Source organism: Phocoena sinus, chromosome 18 (assembly GCF_008692025.1).
Source record: "Phocoena sinus isolate mPhoSin1 chromosome 18, mPhoSin1.pri, whole genome shotgun sequence".
NCBI lineage: Eukaryota > Metazoa > Chordata > Mammalia > Artiodactyla > Phocoenidae > Phocoena > Phocoena sinus.
In genome coordinates this window covers 65,036,438-65,058,716 of record NC_045780.1, presented here as the reverse complement: position 1 = coordinate 65,058,716, position 22,279 = coordinate 65,036,438, and the positions used below count along the sequence as shown (strand labels likewise).

At 45.9% G+C, this 22,279-nt stretch overlaps 1 protein-coding gene across 1 annotated transcript in view; it reads left to right on the top strand.

Annotated features, from left to right (window-relative positions):
• The window catches only part of ABCC4 (ATP binding cassette subfamily C member 4), a 215,960-nt gene that overhangs the window by 42,739 nt on the left and 150,942 nt on the right, over positions 1-22,279 (top strand). Inside the window, 3 exon segments of the mRNA XM_032610741.1 lie at positions 1,897-2,007; positions 2,564-2,684; positions 14,799-15,023. Of these exon segments, the coding sequence (XP_032466632.1) occupies positions 1,897-2,007; positions 2,564-2,684; positions 14,799-15,023 (457 nt within the window).

The following is a 22,279-nucleotide window of genomic DNA, read 5'->3' as shown; positions in this document are numbered from 1 at the left end:
TGGGAATCCGCCTGCTAATGCAGGGTACATGGGTTTGATCCCTGGTCCAGGAAGATCCCATGTGCCATGGAGCAACTGAGCCCGTGCGCCACAACTGCTGAGCCTGCGCTCTAGAGCTCACGAGTCACAGCTAGAGAAAGCCCGCGCGCAACAACGAAAACCCAACACAGCCAAAAAAAAAAAAAGAAGTGTGGTCTCTGCTTTCATGGGTTATTATTGTCTGGCCTTGGAAATTTCCTTACTCTGGCAAAGTGAGTAGAATGGTGTTAACCTTTGGGCTGTCTCTGCATATTAATCATTATTTAAATAATGCATAATGGATTTGGATAATGTTTTTTTTAGCCCTTTGTATAGTTACTGTTTTTTCCATTAATAATAAATAATTTGTAGAGAGGTAGTTTGAGATTATGTAAATATCATGGTTCACACAAGCTTTCATCCACGAGGTTTAACTTCCATTGATAATTTTCTGACTCCATTGTTCCTTCTATATTTGTTTGCATTCTAGACTGCAACAGCTTTCCCTTCTCTCCTGTTCATAAAGCAATAAAGTCATGGATTCTTTTGTTATTTAACGGGTTATAATTCACTGACATTTATTTAATACCTAAAGTATCCCAGATTTGGCTAGCAAGAGCCCTTCAAGCTGGCTTCTCTGTCTTTTGCACACATCCTTGTGATTACTTTAGAGCTTTCTTATTTTGGGGTGCAAGATGTCCAGGCCCATCTTGTACTTTCTCTGCCGTTGGTCCTGGCCTGTCGATGGTGATGCTGTTGCTGGGAATGCCTGGGGCTCTACTCACCTGGACCTGGTCTAGTTATAGCGGCCTGCACAGAAATCTCCTCTTCTGGGGCCCATGTTGTGGCTGGCCCGGCCCTTGTGGTTCTTAAGATTGTGAGACATGTCTCAGCAACAACCAGGAGGGAGTTCTGAAATGGCAAGGTTTACCACTCACATGTCTTTAAGGGTACAAGGCACACCTGAGGACACACAGCCCCAGAGAGAGAGGGAGAGGGAGGGAGGGAGGGAGGGAGGGAGAGCACGTGTGCGTGGTGAGCTTGTACCTGCACTTCTGCCTTGTTGGGGTCAAGGGCTGGGTGCATGTCAGGCAGGCACTTATGATGAAAAAAGCTAATTGTCAGGTGCTGACACACTGAACCAACCTTGGAATCAGCCATTGCTTCAAGGAGCGCTGGTTCCTTTTTTTTTTTTTTTTTTAAACATCTTTATTGGGGTATAATTGCCCCACAATGGTGTGTTAGTTTCTGCCCTACAACAAAGTGAATCAGCCATACATATACATATGCTCCCACATGTCTTCCCTCCTGCGTCTCCCTCCCTCCCACTCTCCCCAGCTGGTTCCTCTTAGGAAGGATATTAAAAAGCCGAGATCTGGGTGAAGGGGACCAAAAGGCACAAACTTCAGTTATAAAAGAAATAAGTCACGGAGACGTAATGTCCAGCATAGTGACTGTGGTTAATTATACTGTGTTATTTGAAAGCTGCTGAGAGTTGACCCTTAAAAGTTTTCATTAGAAGAATAAAAAAAATTATTACTGTGTATGTTAAAAAAACAAAACACCAAGATCTGGAGACTTGACTGCTCCTTGCTACCAGCGTGTCACTTCTTCCAGGGCCTCTCAGTGTATAGAGTTGAGAGAGAGAGAGAAAGAGAGAGAGAGAGAGAGAGTGTGTGTGTGTGTGTGTGTGTGTGTGTGTGTGTGTGTAAACATGCATCTAATTTTCTTCCCCCATATCTCTGTATATTTAAAATGTAGACCTATTTCTGTAGGCCTCTTTTTAAATTTTTTTAAAGACAAAGGCCGTCGATGTGGGATTCTAATTAGACAGATGTGTAGTTTGGATATATGTCACTCTCCTTTAATTTTTAACAGGTGGCTAAACCCCTTGTTTAAAATCGGTCACAAACGCAAATTAGAAGAAGATGACATGTACTCAGTGCTTCCGGAAGATCGCTCCAAGCACCTCGGGGAAGAGCTGCAGGGGTAAGTAGCAGGCATTGAGGGGAAGGGGAAGGAAAGGTGAGAGCTTCTACGTGAGGCTAGTGGTTTGGAGTGGGTTTTACCTTCCTCTGGGTTCTTCTGCAGCCTCCTCACCCGTGACATTGCACGCTCACCCGCCTGGGGCTGACCCTGGGCTTAGCCCACTTTGGAGGCCGGGGTGGGGGGGGGAACCCGTGTTTCCTGTGCGTTTGTGGAAGGGGAGGGAGCCAGCAGCCAAGGCCCTGGATGCTGAGCTCTGTCCCCGGAGGTGGTGTCCCTGGAGGAGGCTGTCTGCCCTCTTGAGCTACTCATGGTGCTGTGAATACAGCAAAGCTTGGAAGTAACTTGTTTCCGAGACTGTGACTGTCCCTTCAGAGCCTGTTTTTCTGGTCCTTCAGGGTCTGCACCCTCCTCTTTCCGGAGCCCTGCAAGCAGTTAACCAGCATTGATGGAACAGCCACAGAGTACCCTGTAGTGAAGGCCTATCTTCCACTCTGCCACCTCCCCTGTTTTACCCGTGGCAGGGCTGTTCTTTACTGTGCTTGGTTTCTCATTGCAGGTACTGGGATCGAGAAGTGTTGAGAGCCGAGAAGGATGCACGGGAGCCTTCTTTAACGAAAGCAATCATAAAGTGTTACTGGAAATCCTATTTAGTTTTGGGAATTTTTACGTTAATTGAGGTAAAAGCTGTTATATACAGCGCATTGCTTTTCGGTCAGTAATGAGATGGATGCGACGGGTGGGGAGAGGCCAGTTGTTTAAGGTCCGAGGATAAACCTTGTCTAGGAAACATGTAGCCCAGCGGTTGTATTTAGCTTTAGAATGGACAGGTCCTTAAAAGGAGTGGACCTCCAGGGGGTTACTATTTTTCTTTTAACTGATTAAAAACATAGTGTCGTGGAGGGATGATGCTGAAAAGGAAAGGCATATTATGTTACGATGTTCTCGGTGCTCAGTATAACTGCTGAAAGTGATCCTTGACCAAAAGAAAATCCAGCAAAACCTCAAAGAAGATGTGCCCTGGGGTTTGGAGAAAGTAAACTTGGACCTGAGCCCACAGCAACATAAGACATTTTACAGACGTTCAACAAATAACTGTTAACTTGACCAGGTCACATCTGATAAATGCTTTCCTAAGAAGGTATCTTCACCTTCCCCCTTCCAGCGGAACAGAACCCGTGGCCCTGCATCTGGGTTGGAGCTGCCCAGAGCTCGGAAGAGCACACCCTTCGCTGGGCTGGCCCTTCCCAGCGGGCCGGACACTGAGAGCCAAAGCCCCCCACGGGGAGGAGCTCCAGCTTCCCCACGAGTTCTGTGCACCACACGTTCTGGTTTTGGTCCCTGGCTGTGGGAGTGGATTGCTGGTTGAAAGCAGAGCCTTGGTAGTTTGCAGACGGTGTAGGAGGGGGATGTGCAGGGGAGAACCTAAGGCAGAAAGCTGTGAGGTCAGTGACCACCATGACCCAGAAGGTTCTGGGTTAAGATCCCCTAGTGAGACAGTTCTCCCTGGGGGCACAGTGCCAGTCGGCCTGCCTATTCCGGCTGCAGCCTGCTGGAGGTCTGCTGCAAATCCACTTGGGTGGCTCGTGCTCTCTGTGGTACCTTAGTGCTGCCGTAGGGACAGGGCCAGCCTGTGAGTGTGTGAGAGCAGGAGGGATAGAAGATGTAGTTGCTATGAAAGAGTTGTTTTAGGTGGAGAAGGTGAGTTGTCATAAATATGTTTTTATTGGGGGTGAGATGGGTCTGCTAGGTGGTTTGTAGGTGGCAGGTGTGGCTCTTTTTTAAAATTTTTATTGGAGTATAGTTTCTTTACCGTGCTGTGTTATTTCTTCTGTACAGCAAAGTGAATCAGTTAATGTATACGTATATCCCCTCTTTTTTAGATTTCCTTCCCATTTAGGTCACCACAGAGCATTGAGTAGAGTTCCCTGTGCTGTACAGTAGGTTCTCATTAGTTATCTCTTTTTTGCATAGTAGGGTGTATATGTCAGTCCCAATTTATCCTGCCTCCCCCCCCGCCCCCAATTCCCTCCTTGGTGTCCATAAGTTTGTTCTGTACCTTGTGTCTCAACTTCTGCTTTGCAAGTAAGTTCATCCGTACCATTTTTCTAGATTCCGCATGTACGCAATATTATATGATATTTGTTTTTCTCTTTTTGACTTACTTCACTCTGTATGACAGTCTCTTGGTCTCTCCACGCCTCTGCAAATGGCACAATTTCGTTCCTTTCTATGGCTGAGTACTATTCCACTGTATATATGTGCCACATCTTCTTTATCCATTCATCTGTCGACGGACACTTAAGTTGCTTCTATGTCCTGGCTATTGTGAATAGTGCTGCAATGAACATTGGGGTGCATGTATGTTTTGTAATTATGGTTTTCTGCGGGTATATGCCCAGGAGTGGGATTGCTGGGTCACATGGTAGCTCTATTTTTAGTTTTTTTTTTCTGTTTTTTTTTTTTTGTTGTTTTTGTTTTTTTGGTACGCGGGCCTCTCACTGTTGTGGCCTCTCCCGTTGCGGAGCACAGGCTCCAGACGCGCAGGCTTAGCGGCCATGGCTCACGGGCCCAGCCGCTCTGCGGCATGTGGGATCTTCCCGGACTGGGGCACGAACCCATGTCCCCTGCATCGGCAGGCAGACTCTCAACCACTGCGCCACCAGGGAAGCCCTATTTTTAGTTTTTTGAGGAACCTCCATACTGTTCTCCATAGCGACTGTACCAATTTACATTCCCACCAACAGTGCAAGAGGGTTCCCTTTCTCCACACCCTCTCCAGCATTTATTGTTTATAGGTTTTTTGATGATGGCTTTTCTGACTGGTGTGAGGTGATAAATCTCACTGTAGTTTTGACTTGTATTTCTGTAATAATTAGTGATGTTGAGCATTTTAAAATGTGCTTGTGGGCCATCTGTATGTCTTTTTTGGAGGAATGTTTATTTAGGTCTTCCACCCATTTTTTTATTGTGTGGCTCTTGTTTAAAAGGCTTTGTTGTCCTGAAGGGCACTGCGGGCAGTGGGCAGCTGGGTAGGTGAAGTCTGCCCCACACAACTGGAGAAACCAGAGAATTCTGTCACCTCACAGGTGACTGGATGGTCCTGGGAGATTGAGTTCTCGTTGATGACAAAGGTGGCTTGACCATTGTGCCAGAGGGTGGAGACATCTATATGGGGCCGTGTTCCGTCTTTGAGAGAGCACTGACCACCTAGATACTGCCGTGGCCTTGTGAAGGGCAGGGTGGAGATGCAAACCCATGCGACTTCCTCAGGGGTTGGAGAGGGTGCAGGAGCCCTTCAGTCTGTCCCAGCCCTTCTTTGACCTGTGTACAGCTGTCCCAATGAGGGTGTTTCTACATAGTCACAGTAAGTCTCTGTTTGAAATACAGGCGGCAAGCTGGTGTGGACTGTGTGTGTAGGATTTCCTGACCTCACAGAGCGAGCGCTCGTGAATTCTGCTTGTCCAGAAACCTTGGGGCTTCGGGGTGTGCCTGCAGCTCATGCCAGGTGCCTGGTTTGGGGTGAGCACAGATGAGTGGCCTCAGGGTTTAGTGTTGGATTGTATCCTGAAGCAGGTCTTTCTCTGCTGTCCCTGGTTCTCTAGTTTCTCTTTGGTACCAGGTGCCGAAGAAGGTGAAGGCAGGTGGGTCTCAGAGCGTGGCCCACGTGGCTGGGTTTGAAGCGAGCTGCAGGTGTTTCATGCTGTCCTGCACTGTTGGTCCCTTGGGTGGGGTCACTAAACTTTAGATGGATCCCATCCTAACATGAGCTCCAGGTCTTCGCTGTGGCAGCTTATGGGAGAAGCAGACACAGAGGGAGAGGCCACAGGAACTGGGGTTCTTCCTGAGAGGGAATCGGCCGCACTGGGGTGCTGGGAGCTTTGATTCCAAAGTTGTCCAGCCCCGGTAATACTTCCTGCTAGGGGTCCAGGAAAACCAGGCCTGGGGGCTGCGTAAGGTGCAACTGGTAGAGCACTGGCCTCTCTTTCAGGAGGTTGGTTGTTGGGCAGTCATGGCAGAAAAGGGGGGAGTAGAGGACCTGGCAAACATGCGGGCTCATCTCAGTAGTAGTACTAGAAGTGCTAGTAGCAGTAACAGGGTCTCCTACTCAGTAGAACTGGTGGTGGTGACTGCAGTACTATTAGTGTGGTAATAAAAATATTAAGTTCTTGAAAAATACTATGTATCAGAACTGCTGTAAGAACTTTATATGTGATATTAGTATTATTTCTTTGGCTGAGTCAACAAAGTCATAGGTATTACATTACCCCCATTTTAGAGAAGAAGATACAGAGTGCTAAGTAGTTACACAGTGTGCCTGTGGTCACACGAAGCATAAAGGACGGACTGAGGTTCCATCTCGGACGCTCTGACTTAAGAGAATGTCTATCTCAATGACTGAGCTTGTCCAGGGTCAGGAGGGCTTGTCTTGAGAGCTTTGTTTTCATGGTCTCAGACGCATGCATCCTGAACTTGGTTTAAGGATAATAAATAGGATGCTAAGGACTTCCTGGAGCTGGAAGCCAGAATGGAACATAAATGAGGGCGGAGTCAAGGTGACCACACCTCCTGGGTGAAGAAGTTACTAGGGCTTTTTTTTTTTTTTTTTTTTTTTTTTTTTTTTTTTTTTTTTTGCGGTATGCGGCCTCTCACCAATGCGGCCTCTCCCGCCGCGGAGCACAGGCTCCAGACGCGCAGGCCCAGCGGCCATGGCTCACGGGCCCAGCCGCTCCGCGGCATGTGGGATCTTCCCGGACCCGGGCACGAACCCGTATCCCCTGCATCGGCAGGCAGACTCTCAACCACTGCGCCACCAGGGAAGCCCGTTACTAGGGCTTTGACACTAGCAGCAGTGTCATGCCATATTTAGATGGACCAGGAGAGGCCCTTTAGGAAACCACCTTTCACTCGTTACCGGCTGTAAGTGGATGAGGTTGTGACTGTTCCGGTGACCCAAGTTCTAAACAACCATCCACACTTTTACGAAACCATTCCAGATGGGCTCCCTGAGATGAACCAGGGGGAAGGTAGTAGGTCTTGGATGGTGGCTACGGTGGGACATTGATAATCTGGCACAGGTGGGGTGTTCCATGTTGTTTTTTAGTAAGAGTGCCCAGTTGCTTGCTGAGAGCTCGCTGAGAACTTGCGTCCCTGTGAGCATGCGGTTGCATCTGCTCAGCGAGAATGAATCCCAGGTTGGTTACCGGGGTGTGGAGCAGTTCTCCTGTTCTGTTGTCTGAATACACCTTCCCGCACACAGGTGTGCCCCGGGCCTGAGGTCTCCGAGTGATAGCTGGGTAGGACCAGCTGGACTGGTTAGGATAATAAGTGGCAGAACTCATGGTGGTTTACAGTATAAAACTAGACAGCGGTCTCTCTTCCCTAGGTGAGTGTTGTGACTGGCGTACGGTGCTCATTCTGAATTTGTGTCCTTAGGATAATAACTTGCAGAGCTCTTAGTTCTGATGCAGTGGAGTTCAGGGAGTTGAGGGCCATTAAAGCTCAAGGAGAAGTAAGCATCGAATTTTATTGGCAGTCAAACGAAGCCTGAAATCCAGCACAACTATTCCTGTTTTCCTAGACTTGCCTTTTGACATACTGCTGTTTTGGGGAAGTTAACAATCATTCCTTATGGCAGAGCTAATAATCTGTTCCATTTTAAAACTCATTTTCAGGTGCTGTTTTGGGTTTTCAGTGATTAAAACTGCTGAGTTAGATGCAATAAATGTTAGTTAAATAATTGATCTTATGAAGCAACTTCCCATTTTGTGATCATCTGTGCTGCTTGCTGGTCTTTGTATTTTATTTTATCTTAAAAAATATTTATTTATTTATTTGGTTGTGGCAGGTGAGCTCCTTAGTTGTGGCATGCGAACTCTTCCCCCCCACCCCCAACAAATTTATTTATTTATTTATTTATTTATTTATTTATTTATTTATTTATTTATGGCTGTGTTGGGTCTTCATTGCTGCATGCGGGCTTTCTCTAGTTGCGGAGAGCGGGGGCTACTCTTTTGTTGCGGTGCGGGGGCCTCTCCTTGTCATGGCTTTTCTTGCGGAGCACAGCCTCTAGGTGCTCGGGCTTCAGTAGTTGTGGCACATGGACTCAGTAGTTGTGGCTCGTGGGCTGTAGAGCGCAGGCTCAGTAGTTGTGGCGCACGGGCTGAGTTGCTCCGTGGCCTGTGGGGATCTTCCCAGACCAGGGCTCGAACCCGAGTCCCCTGCACTGGCAGGTGGATTCTTAACCACTGGCATGCGAACTCTTTTTGGGGGCATGCATGTGGGATCTAGTTCCCTGACCAGAGATCGAACCTGGGCCCCCTGCATGGGGAACGCAGAGTCTTAACCACTGCACCACCGGGGAAGTCTCTGGTCTTCGTATTTTAGATAGTGGAAGATGTATACTCAGTACTCCGTCCTGGATTCTCTAAAACGCAGATGTTTCTTCCTTTGTGACCTCCAGCCCTCTTTTAATTCCTCTGGCGCACAGAGTGCCTCGTGGATCATCCACGATTCCCATGGAGTGTGCTGTGACCACCACAGTGCAGGCGGGGCCTCCTCCGGCACTACCGGCACCAGCGGGAAGAGTCAGGTGATTCCAGCCCAGGGCAAGCCTTTCGGGATTAGGATTTTGAAGTATGAAAACCTCTGTCCTCTGATAATTGAGGAGTGATCATAATGCTTGGAGAAACAAGTACCAGACTGACGTTGAACATGGAGCTCTTGCAGGCCACCCCTAACTAGAACAGAACAACCAGCGAGTTCCCAGCACGCCTGGCTCCCGTGTGCACCTTCCTGGGGACCGCAGGTGGGGAGGACGGGTCTCTGCCTGCCCAGGGCCCTCAGGTTGGAGAGGAGGAGCCTGAAGCCTCTGCCTGGGCCAGAGACACAGAGGCTGCCTCCCCAGGTCATCGGGGGCCTTCTCCCTGAGAGATGAGGTCTCTGCCCGCTTGCTGGTGTGTAAGTGGGGTGACCTCAAAAAGCAAGTGTGGGTTTGCCCAGTCCCTTCCCCTGAGAGGGGTTATGTATTGTTCCCAGGACCCTTAGCAATGGCCCCCACTTTACCCTTAGAAAGGCCTCATTTGGCCTTTTTCTGAGGCCACTTTTGCTGATTGTCTCTGGTCCAGGTGGAGCCTGTAGGGAGGCACATGTTTGATTCAACCTACCTTGGAACTCATCTGATGGATTGGAAGGAAGCAGAACCCTCTGCTTCCCTGAGAGCTGTACTGGGCCTTTGCATCTGTTTCCCAACACTTCCTTCCACATGTCTCTCACTTCCACTCAACCCAGAAGACTGAGGATGGCTACTGGTGGTAAAGATACCATGGGCCATGAGCAGCCACTGAGGGCCACACAGCAAGGGAGAGGTAGAGGGAGCATTGAGCAAAGGATATGGGGGAACCTGCAGAGCAGACCTGCTGTGTGCACCCTGCTGGTTCTTGAGTGTATACATTAGCCATTAGATATCAGTAATACCCGTAGTGATGACCTTGAGTCATAAATGAGGGTGATGCTTTTCAATCGATTTTCTTTCCTTTTTTTAAAAACATAGGTAAGAAAAAAAAAAAAAAAAAAAAAAAAAAAAAAAAAAAACATAGGTAAGTTTTTATTATAACAAAAGTTTTTTAAAAATTGGAGCATGATTGACTTAACAATATTATATTCGTTTCAGGTATACAACGTAGTGATTAAATATTTCTATACATTACAGAATGATCACCCCCATAAGTCTAGTTACCCTCTGTCACCATAGAAAGTTTTCCAATATTATTGACTATATTTCCTGTGCTCTACGTTACATCCTCTTGCCTTATTTATATTATAACTGTAAGACTGTACCTTTTAATCTCCTTCACCTATTTCACTTATCCCCCCCACCCTTCTCAACCCGTCGTTTTTTAAGAAGTCAGGCAAGTATGTGACTCATTTTTACAAGACTGCATTTATAATGGTTCAAATTTTAAACATCTGCTTAGAACCGAAACATTTTATTACTTTCCAGAAAAGTTGGATTTTATGAATGACTTCTCAAGAGTGCTTGTTCTGCTATGATCGCCTGTAAGAAGCAATGAGTTTTCCAACCCTTTGTGAAACCAGCCTCTGCCATTCAGAATAGAACATGTCTCTTCCCAGAACTTCTGGATAATAAAGTGATCATAGCTTGCACTTGTTTTTAGGCTGGTTTCAGAGCACTTTGAGCTGTTTGTTGATTGCATTTAGCTGTCCCAGGATTCCTCTGAGGTAGACAAGGCAAGTATTTCCACAGACAAGGCCCTGGAGGTGCAGGAGGGCACATGATAGGCTTAGGGGGTCATGTGACTTGCAGGTGGCAGACCTGGGTTCTGAAGCACAGTGTTCTGATTCCTAGGCCAGTGTTCTTTGCATTCTGTCCTGAGGCTTCCTCTCCCGCCACAGCTTCCAGTGAAGGCTCGCAGAGCCAAGACTTTATGAGAACAACTTTTTTTTCTGAAAACAGCTCCGTGCTCCTCTTTCAGCTGCTTCCTGCAGTGTGTTTTTTTGTTTTTTTTCCCCCCCCCGCTGAAGATTTTAAAGAACATTTCAAAAATAGAAAAACAGAATAATGTTGAAAGGTAGCAGAATGCACCACCCTAGAATATGAATTTCTGGAGTGAAGATTATTTTGAGCTGACTGTTTTTTGAGAAATAGACACAGGGACATTTACATTGATAACTCCATTTGTAAGGGCTTCTCCTTCTCTGTACCTGGAAGAGAAGGTTGGCTCTAAATCACAAAAGAATCTTGTCAATGAAGATTGGGTTTGCATAAGGAATCCAACTCTACCTTTCTTAACTTGTTTACTCTGCTTTTCCTAGTAACCTCTCATAAGGCTCCCCCCTCCCCCCGTTTAGCCGGAACCTCAGGACTTGTGTTCATATAGGTATTTCTTGGAAGTACGATATGTCTCATGGAATTCTGATTAAAACCCTTGGTGGTAATTGTAAGTCATTCAGAGTGGGTCTGTAGCCCCTCCAGACTCAGATGCCATGGTGATGCGGGAGAGGAAGATAGCAGATGTTTACATGAGGTTAGTTTCTGCATCCAGAATCTTCCAGGGAGAGGGAATTTAAGGCTCCATCCCTCATCTGTTGAACCTAAACCAGTTCCTGAAGGCTGGGCCTGAGGCCTGTGAGGGCTCTTAACCCCTCGAGGTGATGCAGTCACAACGAAGGCCACTGTGGAAAAGAGGAGTGAAGACAGATACAGAATCCTGGTGGTCATTATTTCTCCAGATCCACTGCTTTTCCTCCTTAGCCTCTGTATCTTTCTCAACTCTAACTTGGTCACTTCTTCCCCAGTTTCTAAAAATTAACTGCCTATTCATTTTCCCCCAAGCTCACTCATTTGTTTCTTTGTGTGTTAGATGGTTTCTGTTTCCTGTAATTTTTTTTTTTCCCCTCATGACTCAGAGATGACGGAGTTGGGCAAGAAATATTTAAAGTACATGGGGGAGGGACCTCCCTGCTCGTCCAGTGGCTAAGACTCCGTGCCCCCAGTGCTGGGGGGGGGGGCCCGGGTTCGATCCCTGGTCAGGGAACTAGATCCCTCATGCCACAACTAAGACCTGGTGCAGCCGAATTAAATAAATAAATAAATATGTAAGTAAATAAGGAAAGAAAGAAAGAAAGGAAGGAAGAAAGAGAAAGAAAGAACATGGGGAAACATGGAGGAGAAACTGTACCTACTGGGGAAGTTCTACCATCAAACTGTGTAAGAAATACCCCTAAGAAGTAAGAGGTGGGGTTAAATGTGAGGTGCTTTCAGGAGGCTGAATACGAAGGACTCCACCCAGAAATATTTGCCTGAGAGAGTCTTGTGAAACATCGAACAATGGGACTTCGTCGTATTATATTGGGTTGTTTTAAGATTCCTTTGTAGTTTTGCAGTTGTGACGAATTCTTGTGGCGGAAAAAGAACTGTATTCTCAGTTGCTTCATGGAAAGAATGTTCACTGGGTCATAAGTTGGCGCCAAAGATGAAGGGTTTGTTGGAGCAATTTTTGACCTTGTTCCTGCTTATCCAGAAAGTTTTCATTTGGTTAGTTTCAGGTTTGATGATGAATATTGTTTCAGTTGTTTTATTTCTCACTAGTTGAGGGTTAGGCTCAGGAACAGACAGCAGTTTGGAAGCTTTGGGCCACGGACTCGCATTACTCTTTTTTTTTAAAAGATTTATTTATTTATTTATTTAATTCATTTAATATTTTTGCTGCATCGGGTCTTAGTTGCGGCACGTGGGATCTTTGTTGTGGTGTGTGGGCTTCTCTCTAGTTGTGGCGTACGGGTTTTCTCTAGTTGTGGAGCACAGGCTCCAGGGTGCGTGGGCTTTGTAGTCGTGGCGTGCGGGTTCCAGAGCACACGGCCTCTAGTTGAGGCGCACGAGCTCAGTAGTTGTGGCACGTGGGCTTAGTTGCCCCGCGGCATGTGGGATCGTAGTTCCCTGACCAGGGATTGAACCTGTGTCCCCTGCATTGTAAGGCGGATTCTTTACCACTGGACCACCAGGGAAGTCCCTGGCATTACTCCTTAATGAGACTGTTTGCTCAATTGAGTTATTAAAGACGGTCTCAGTGAAAAAATCATGACGCTTAGGCAGTAGTGATCTGCCTTTATTTTGTACTCTTTTTTGCTGAATTTGTTGCATCTGTCGGTATTCTCTTTGGTGGGTTTCCGACATTAGGCTCAAACGGAGAGCTGAGTAACAGGGAACGGTGATTCCCAAAGATAATTATAAGTTTTAGGTAAGTTTGGGACGGCAAGTGTTACCACTGGGCTTCTGGTGGAGAGTCCCAGGTTTGTAGGTTGCAGCACCGGCTGCCCTTGGCCATACCCGGGCTGGGACTGCCTGTGTGTACAGTTTGACATTCTTGCTTCTCTGCGAAAGCCTCCAGATTTCCATCTCAGTAAATTCTAAACAGTGTGTTTTACCATCTACTGTATGAGGGACTCTCCCATGAACTCTTAATGCCTCTAGGGGTGAATGAAGGGGCATGCTGAAAATGTAACAGTGAGCCTTTGTGTCCTTGAGAGCTGACTATCTTGTTCTGATCTGATGATCTTACTCATCATGACTGTTCAACTAAACAGTGTTGCCTTACTTGTCTGTAGTAGATGAAGCCTTCCGTGACCTCATGGAAGGCGAGGCAGCTGGTGCAGCCTGTGAACATGTGTGTAGAGCAAGACAGGAGGGTTGGGGTTTGGTGTCATACCGATTTGAGGGATGGGGACAGCTTTCTGTAAATATTCTGATTGGGTACTAGTTGGTTGAGCACAAAATGCATGTTAGTTGTTTTTTTTCTTTTTGCGGTACGCGGGCCTCTCACTGCTGTGGCCTCTCCCGTTGCGGGGTACAGGCTCCGGACGCGCAGGCTCAGCGGCCATGACTCACGGGCCCAGCCGCTCTGCGGCATGTGGGATCCTCCCGGACCGGGGCACGAACCCACGTCCCCTGCATTGGCAGGCGGACTCTCAACCACTGCGCCACCAGGGAAGCCCTGCATGTTAGTTTTGTTTCGCGTTTGGAGTTTCGGAGTCTCCATCCCTTCCTCTTGTGTGTGGGTTCTTCAGCTTCAGAAGGACAGAAGAGAGCTATCAAATTCAACCTGTCATTTGTTTACCATGTCTGTATCAGTAAGGAGGGATTGCCTAAAAGGAAAAGCCGAGTTCCAGAAAGATTTCCAAACTTTTGGCACTTTGTCTTTTGAGAAGTCTGTGGAGGAAAGGATGTGGAGGGCGGAGGTGTTTACTTTTGGTGACTTGGATTTGTGTTGAGTGTTTGGTTTTCCTTGATGGGGGAGAAGGGTAACTTTGGAGGAGTGAGTAGAGGGAGGAAGTAGGTTACCGGGTGGAGCAGCCATTTGGCAGGGTGGGCAAGTGTTGCTGTTGTACCTTTAGTTTTGGGAAGGAAAAGTGCTTTCACTAAGTCTTTCTCAGGAGATAAGCATCAATGCCTCGAGCTCATTGGTTTTAGGATTTTAATTTTGGCCTTGGGGAATAGATGATTGGTAGGTAACATTTCTTCCAAGCCAGCAGCTGCAGTGTATGGCGGATGGAGAACCATGGATGACATCACTTTTTAGCTTGGCTTCTGTCCTGTTTAATTTTTGACTCCAAGGAACATCCCAGCTTCTAGTGGGTAGAGACATTCACACAGCGCCCCCTGGGGCTGAGAGCCTGCGAACCTCCCAAGCTTTGTTTCTCTGTGATGCTCCCTCAGAAGCTGGGCTCCATTTTCTTGATCTTTGGACATGTGGAGTTTGGGTTGGGAAAGAGTGGATGTGTTTATGCCAGTGTCTCATTTCATAAAGGCTCTTAAAACAGAAGGTGATGGCAAGAGCATGTCTCCTGTACATGAACCATCTTGACTTTCTGTTGGGCTGGGACGTTGAGAGTACAGGGGGCAGGGGCAGGCTGCCAGCAGGGCTTGTTCATATGGAAGCAAATTTCTTACCCTTCCTCAGCTTATCTTCAGCTAAGACTTACTTGGTATTTTGCCAAGTGTTTTCTAAAGCACCGGTTGTAATATTTACTGAGCATCCACAGTGTACGAAGCACAATGTACTAAGGCTTTATTGTCTTCGTAAAATTTTTGCTTAAGGTTAAATCTGTTGTCTGCTTGTGTTATAGAAGGTAGTGGATTTTCCTTTCAGATTAACCATGAATGTTGCATTTTGTCAAAATGCGTTTTTAACAAGTAATAATAAAAGCAAAGTTTGTGTTAAGAAAAACTGGTTTGGCTTGTATTTCTAATTAAGGCTTTTTTTCTTTACTTTTAGGAAAGCACCAGGGTAGTTCAGCCCATAATTTTGGGGAAGATTATTGGTTATTTTGAAAACTACAATCCCACTGATTCTGCTGCTTTGTACAAAGCCTACGGCTATGCCGGAGTGCTGAGTGCCTGCACGCTCGTTTTGGCCATCCTGCACCACTTATACTTCTATCATGTTCAGTGTGCGGGGATGAGGTTAAGAGTAGCCATGTGCCATATGATTTACCGCAAGGTAAGTGTCATTCGGAACCAAAGTGTGTACCTTTCCTGAACTATCAGGAGCCTTTTGGGAAAGTTCTCTGTAAAGTAAAAACTTTATAACTAGTAAAAATTGTGAATCACTACATTGTACACGTGTGACTTATATGATATTGCACATCAAGTATACTTCAGTAAAAAAGTAAGAAAAACACATTGTACCCGGGGAAAAAAATTTTTTTCTTAATGACTATACTCATTTACACCGCACTACAGAGGCTTGCTATTTGCATCAAGCCAATTTTGTTGTTTAAGCAAACCTTACACAAATACAACGAAAAGATTTCTCTCAGGTCAGGGCTGCTTTTGATAACTTTCACTCACGGTCGGTCACCCATGTTATCAAGTTGATGTTTGCTGTTTTCACGCCTCAATCTCAGAGTGGTATTTATGGAGACTGTTGTTGTTCGTGAACACCTTTATTTACACAAAGTTGTATTTCATAGTAAGCTTCAGTGATTGGATCTATAAAATTAAATCTAGGAGAAAAGAATGTCTTTGAGACAGGGAATGTTTGAATTTTGAAGTGACCCATCTAATCATATCCGCTGTAATTCCGTTAAACTAACGGGAGACGCCAGTGGAGCCCGTGCCGCGCACAGGCCCGCTCACTGTGTTGTAGAGTTGTGATTTTTCACGACAGTATTAAAGAAAACAGATGTTTGGGATGAAACTTGAAAGTTTTCATTGTTTTTAGTAATTTTGGGGAGAATTTGTTACCGTTCATTCAAAGTCTTTTTCTGAATACATTTCCCTTTTTTCTTTAGTATGTACTATAGCAGTTTTAATAAGACCTGGTCTGATGTTTCCAGCGCTTTCGTATTGAGAAATGCCCATAGAATTATTCCATAGATTACCCTGGTCTTAACTAGTATAAAAGGAGTAAGGATTTCAGGTGTCTTTACAAAGGAATTGCCACAGATACACCAGTGTCAGGAGCTGAAGGGCTCTTTATGAACTTGATCCTGGATATCCCTTTTACCTATTTACTTTTTAAAGAATTTTCATTTGACTGTATTGTATACTTGAAATTTACTGAGATAGCACACACACACAAAGGACAACTACATGATGGCCATGTTAAGTGGTTTCACTACAGTAATTATTTCCCACTGTATATTTATATCAAAGCAACATGTTATACACCTTAAATGTATACACTTTCTCTTAAAAAACAATTAAAATCGTCCTTGAAAGCCAAAACCAAACCATTTAAATTGACATTTTTCACTTCTTTTACCTAGTTGCTACTTATTTAGACCTTCGGTTTCTTGTTAGAACTTTTCTTGGCAAGATGGAAGATGTGTCATCATCTTTATTTTTTTATTTTTTTGCGGTACGCGGGCCTCTCACTGTTGTGGCCTCTCCCCCGTTGTGGAGTGCAGGCTCACTGGCCATGGCTCACGGGCCCAGCCGCCCCGCGGCATGTGGGATCCTCCCGGACCGGGGCACGAACCCGCGTCCCCCGCATCGGCAGACGGACTCCCAACCACTGCGCCACCAGGGAAGCCCTCGTCATCTTTTCTTGAGCAGAGTCTTGTGAATCTCGGGGGTCTGTGAACCCAGGGACCTGGCATCTCACTGTCTGTGTTTGGCTACAGCATCTGAGCCGGTTTCCTCCTGGGTGACGTGGAAATGGCAGTGGTGCCCGTACACTCTAGTCAGGGGTCTTCCTTGTCGTTCGTCATCATCTTTGTTATTCTGTTGCGCCTTCTACTATTTAGGAGATGGGTACTCGGCTCCCCACAGATTAGCTAGGTGCTTGTCTCTCCAGATCGTGCTTAGCTCCCATAAATAAATAGGAAGTTTCACCAGAAGTACACTGTGAAAGCCTTTCATTAGGTCTGATGGTTCAAACGGATTGCTCTTCGCTCCACAGGTGAGCCATTGTCTACCAGTTTTTCTTCCTCTTCCCACTAACACTTGGCGTTGCCGTTGGGAAATCTGATATAATCTGGCACATTTGCTTAGATGAATGTAAACATGTCCCAAAGCCATTAATTTGCTGGCTTGATTAGGGTAAGAGAATTGTTCTTTAGGAAGTCAGCTATTGTTGGGATTATACCGTAGACGTGGGAAAGACCAGTTTCCTCAGGCACAGCCTTACATCCAGGATCCTTTTTAGGAGTAGAAATAGGACACTTCTTAGCAGGTTACAGGTGGGCTAGTTCCTTAGGGGAAAAGCTGGTACTGCACAGCAGCTCTGAAAAGCCCCTCTGATCTTTGGGGTTTATGCACCCCCCCCCCACCCCCTCACCGCTAATCCCTGGTCCTGGGGAGAAATCAGCTTGGGTGTTAGAAATGGAATGGCTGCTAAGTCACAGCTGTAACTTTGAATGATCTTGTGGGATGTATCATCTGTAAGAATGACTTGTCGTTTATCTACCTTTCAACTGCTTTGGTACAATTACTTCTGATCACTGCTTTTAAAAAAAATTGTAGTAAAATATACACAACATCAAATTGTCCATTTTAACTCTTTTTAAGTGCGCTGTTCAGTGACATCAGGCGCGTTCACATTGTTGGACAGCCATCATCGCTGTTCGCCTCCAGAACTTCTTCATCTTCCCAAACTGAACCTCTCTCCCCACCCCCTCTCCCCTCAGCTGTCACCCTTCTACTTCTCTCGATGAATTTGACCACTCTAGGTGCCTCACAGAAGTGGAATCATAAATGTTTGTCACTTCGTGTCTGGCTTACGTCATGTAGCACAGTGTCTTCAAGGTTCATCCATGTTGTCGCAGGTGCCAGCATTTAATTCCTTTTTAAGGCTGAATAATACTCCATTATAGGTTTTGTGTATCCATTCATCTGTCAGTGGACATTTGGGTTGTTTCTACCTTTTGGCTATTGTGAATAATGCTGCTGTGAGCATGGGTGTTCAAATAGGTGTTCAAGCCTGTGCTTTCAGTTCTTTTGAGTACATCCCCAGGAAGTTGAATTGCTGTATTATATGCTGATTTTATGTTTAGCATTCTGAGGAACTTCCATACTCTTCCACTGTGGCTGCATCATTTTACATTCACACTTGATCATTGATTTTTCTGTTTAACTTGAGGACTGAATGAGAAGTTTTTATGAACTGTGACGCTTTGTTTGGATCAGTGGCTCCAGTTGTTGGTTTGTAGAAACAGCTCACGATGGTCTCTTCAGGTTCCTCAAATCTCTAGAGCATTTTTTCGAACTTCTTACCAAATAAAGGGATTGTGGAACACGGGCTCTGTTTTGTGTAAGGTCAGCAGACTGGCATTACAAACACAGGTTCCTCAAAGCAATAGTGTTTTAAACATTACATTCACTCATTTTGGGAAATCGCCCCCAGTCCCTGGTGATATTCCCAGCGCGAGTTGCTATCACCTTCACAGTGAGACCAGTGTCTTAATTCCTGTCTTTCTTTGTTCTTGGTTGGGACAGAGAAGAAGGAGAACTCATCCGGCTTCAAATCTCAAAGGGTAACTTCCCCAGCTCAGAGCATGGGAGGTGGGCCCGGGCTGGGGGAAGATGGTAACTTCAAGCCAGCTGAGCCTGGATTGAAGACAGCTGTTGATCTCCAACAACAGTCAGTAGTGAGAATGTATCTCCCAGTTTCCAGTCCTGCCCTTGTCTTCGTGCCTGAATGTTACAGGTGTTCTGACCTGGGGCAGACAGCATGACAATCTCTCTAAGCAGGTTGATCTTGTCATATGGCACAGAGATTTTACGTATTATAAAATGCATAGGGCACAGATAGTTTTCCTTAAGAGGCTCCTTAATAACCTAGTGGACCGTAGGTTTCCTGACTTTGTGTGCAGTTTGTAGAGCTGCGGCCGTTCCCCATGGTGGGTCCTGACGATGGACGGTTTGCTCTGAACGCCAGGTAAAGCCAGAGCAGATAGTCATTGAGCTCACTGAGTGTTCTCTGCTGCTTGTTTACCCAGTGCAGACTTTCTTGCAGAATCTAATTGGTTCGAGCAGATTCCTTATTGTGGCTGAAATCATCACTCTCTTTACTGTTACCCAAAGGATAGTTTGCAGGAGAGATTTGTCATTCTTTGTTTCAGCTTCTAAGATGAGTTGACTCCCTGCAAACACCCTAGTTTCCCTTTATCCTTTACTGTAGATCTGTCTTACAAGCATTTATGTACAGTTAATCCTGGATATTTGTAGATTTTGTGTTTGCCAATTCGCCTACTTGGTAAAATTTATTTGTAATTCTAAAAGTCAATACTTGGGGCTCTTTCATGGTCTTCTGCGGGTGTGCACATAGTCTCTTAAAGTTTTTTGTCATCTGACGTGCATATTCCCAGCTGGGGTGAAAACAATATGTGCCTGTTCTCATACTAGGAACAGATGCCCTCTCTGTGGACTTAGTGCCTTGCTTTCCACAGTTTTGTATTTTTTGGGCGGTGATTTTGCAGTTTAAAATGGCCCCTAAAGAGGGCTGAAGTGCTGTCTGGGGTTCCTTAGCTGAGGAAGACTGTCGTGTGTCTTATGGAGAAAATCTGTGCGGAGGTGAGGAAGCTTGGTTCAGGTGTGTGTTACCGTGCTGCTGGCTGTGAGGCCAGTGTTAATGAATGTACAGCAGCGATTACCGAAGGTTAAGTGGAAACATACGTAAAACAAGGTTATGTAAGTACTGAGACGGTGAAGATGTTGTTACCAAAGGCTGCCAGGACCCCAGCCCTGTACTTCCCTCAGGAGCGGTGAATACTCACTAGTTGACATTCATAGTGACTGTAGAACATGAACGTTGTCAGTAATGAGAATCGACTACTGACTCAAGGAGGTGGTTTCTATAGATCAACATCCTGCCTAGAGAAATATTCTTACTTTCCTTAGATCTATTTGCAGTCATCTAAGTGATGTAGTTGTATTTTCAGTTTGGGGGGGGACATACATGCTCGCTGTATCCACACTATTTCTATTTCGTGGTTTCAGGTAACCATCATCTTTCTGAGTGAAGGACCCTTTCTCTTTCCTTTAATCCTGTCTCTTAAGACTTTCTCCTCCTCTCAACCACTTTATTTCTTTTTCAGACACTTCAGCTCAGTCTTATATATAAATTTATTGATTTATTTTTATTTTTATTTTTGGCTGCGTTGGGGCTTCATTGCTGAGCGCGGGCTTTCTCTACTTGCGGCGAGGGGGTTTCTCACTGCGGTGGCTTCTCTTGTTGCGGAGCACGGGCCCTAGGCGCGGGGACTTCAGTAGTTGCGGCCTGCGGGCTCAGTAGTTGTGGCTCGCGGGCTCTAGAGCGCAGGCTCAGCAGTTGTGGCACATGGGCTCCGTGGCATGTGGGATCTTCCCGGACCAGGGCTTGAACCCACGTACCCTGCAGTGGCAGGTGGATTCTTAACCCCTGTGCCACCAGGGAAGTCCCAGCTCAGTTACATTTTAAGATCAGTGGTCAGGACAGCGGGCATCCTTTCTCACAGAGCCTAAGCAGGAAGTAGAAGGAGGCCTTCCAGGGTGCCTGGAGTGACCAAGTTTGCAGACTCCTCCGAGCGATGTCTGCTGTCCTGTGCGTAAATGGAGCCTGACTTTAAAAAAGTCTATGCGCTGAGTGTGCTAAGTGTGAGCCGGGAAGGAAAGGTTCACCTCCTGCAGCACCTCCCTCTTCATCCCACCCTTGCAGTTTCATCTCCCTCTGAATTTGCTCCTTGGAGTGTAGAAAGCCGAGAGTAGAAAGCTTTGTCACTGTCTCAGCCATGTGATGTTGTGTTCATAGCTCTCAGAACTTTGTTTTTATTTAAAGCTAATTCTGTTTCGGTACAGACAGTATATTGCTTTAAATTTAGACTGGACAACATGAAGTGACAGATGTTCAACTGATTGGGGCTTATCAAGCAGCAATTTCGTAGGGTTCAATCTGATATCTTGCTTACTACTAGTCTGTGGTTTGTATTGTATTTTCTTTCTGAAAATATTGAGGGACCAGCATCTCGAGTATTGTTAAAGTGAAACAGTGTGGTATTTATGGAAATAGAGTGACTCCCTTGAAGCACGTGACACTTTGTTTGGACTTTCTCTTCTAATGGTATTTTCTAACTTTCTGACAATTAGAATGAACTAGTAATGCTTCTTACACTGTTCCACACTTTTACAATATTTAAACACACTTTTTTCCTTATTTCTCATTTATTTCTGATATAAACTTGAATTGTATCTGTGCATTTTGTGAAGAGTTAATCTCATCGGGGGCAATCGGCAGTTGTTCTAATTTGCTAGGGGAGAGCTAAGGGGAGCCATTGGGTGAAGGTTTAATTTTCTGTGGGTGCTCCTAACAAAGCAGCTTAAGGAAGGAGAGGAGAGGCTGTTTGGTTTAGCTTTGTTCAAGGGGGATGTTTCTGCTGCTGGAGAGTGACGGGTGTCAGCTGTATTCTACCACCTGATAACGGTCTGCTGTGTGGGGTGCAGTGCAAGCTGGAAGGGAACGCTTAGCTCAGTGATTCCCAAACTGCTGCACGATGGATCCAAGAAAATTTAAAAACAACACTGATAGCCAGGCCCTCTCCGCAGGCATTCCATTTTAATTGGTATGGGGGGGGAATTTTATTTTATTTTATTTTTCGCATGCAGCATGTGGGATCCTAGTTCCCTGACCAGGGATCGAACCTGTGCCCCCCCAGTGGAAGCGCCGAGTATTAACCACTGGACAGCCAGGGAAGTCTTTTTTTTTTTTTTTTCTCTTTTTGTATGGGGGGAATTTAAAAAGATGCCAGGTAATAGCCATAGGCCTCAAATGCATGTTCAGCTTAATTTTTTTTCTTATGTCTTATAACCAAGACCTTCCAGTACATAGGGTTATCATGTGGGCTGCAAGTTTAACCTTTCTCAGTGGAGATACCCTTTCGAAATTGCAGCTGTAGACCTGAAGGGTGGTGGCTGTTCTGTAGGCCTCCTGTGTCTCAGATTCCGCGCTGGGAATCTCGTGTGCACCGAGCGATCAGGTGTTGAGCCAGGTGCACAGGTACTTTGTAGAAGACGTTGTGGCAGGTCGGATAGGGTAGAAGACTGTGAGTGTGGACTCTGAGAACAGCCAGGCCTGAGATCCAATCCTGACTTTGCTGTTTGCTAAACTGTGAGTGAACTCACTTCTCAGGGCCTCAGTTTCCTGAGTTGAAACGTTGGAGTAGAGAATATCTGCTTCATGGGGCTTTTTGAGCATTGGATAAAATAACTCCTGCAAAGCACTTTTTCCAGAAGTCATTTATTAAATTTAGGAGGGTGGGCGTCATAAGCATAACAAGA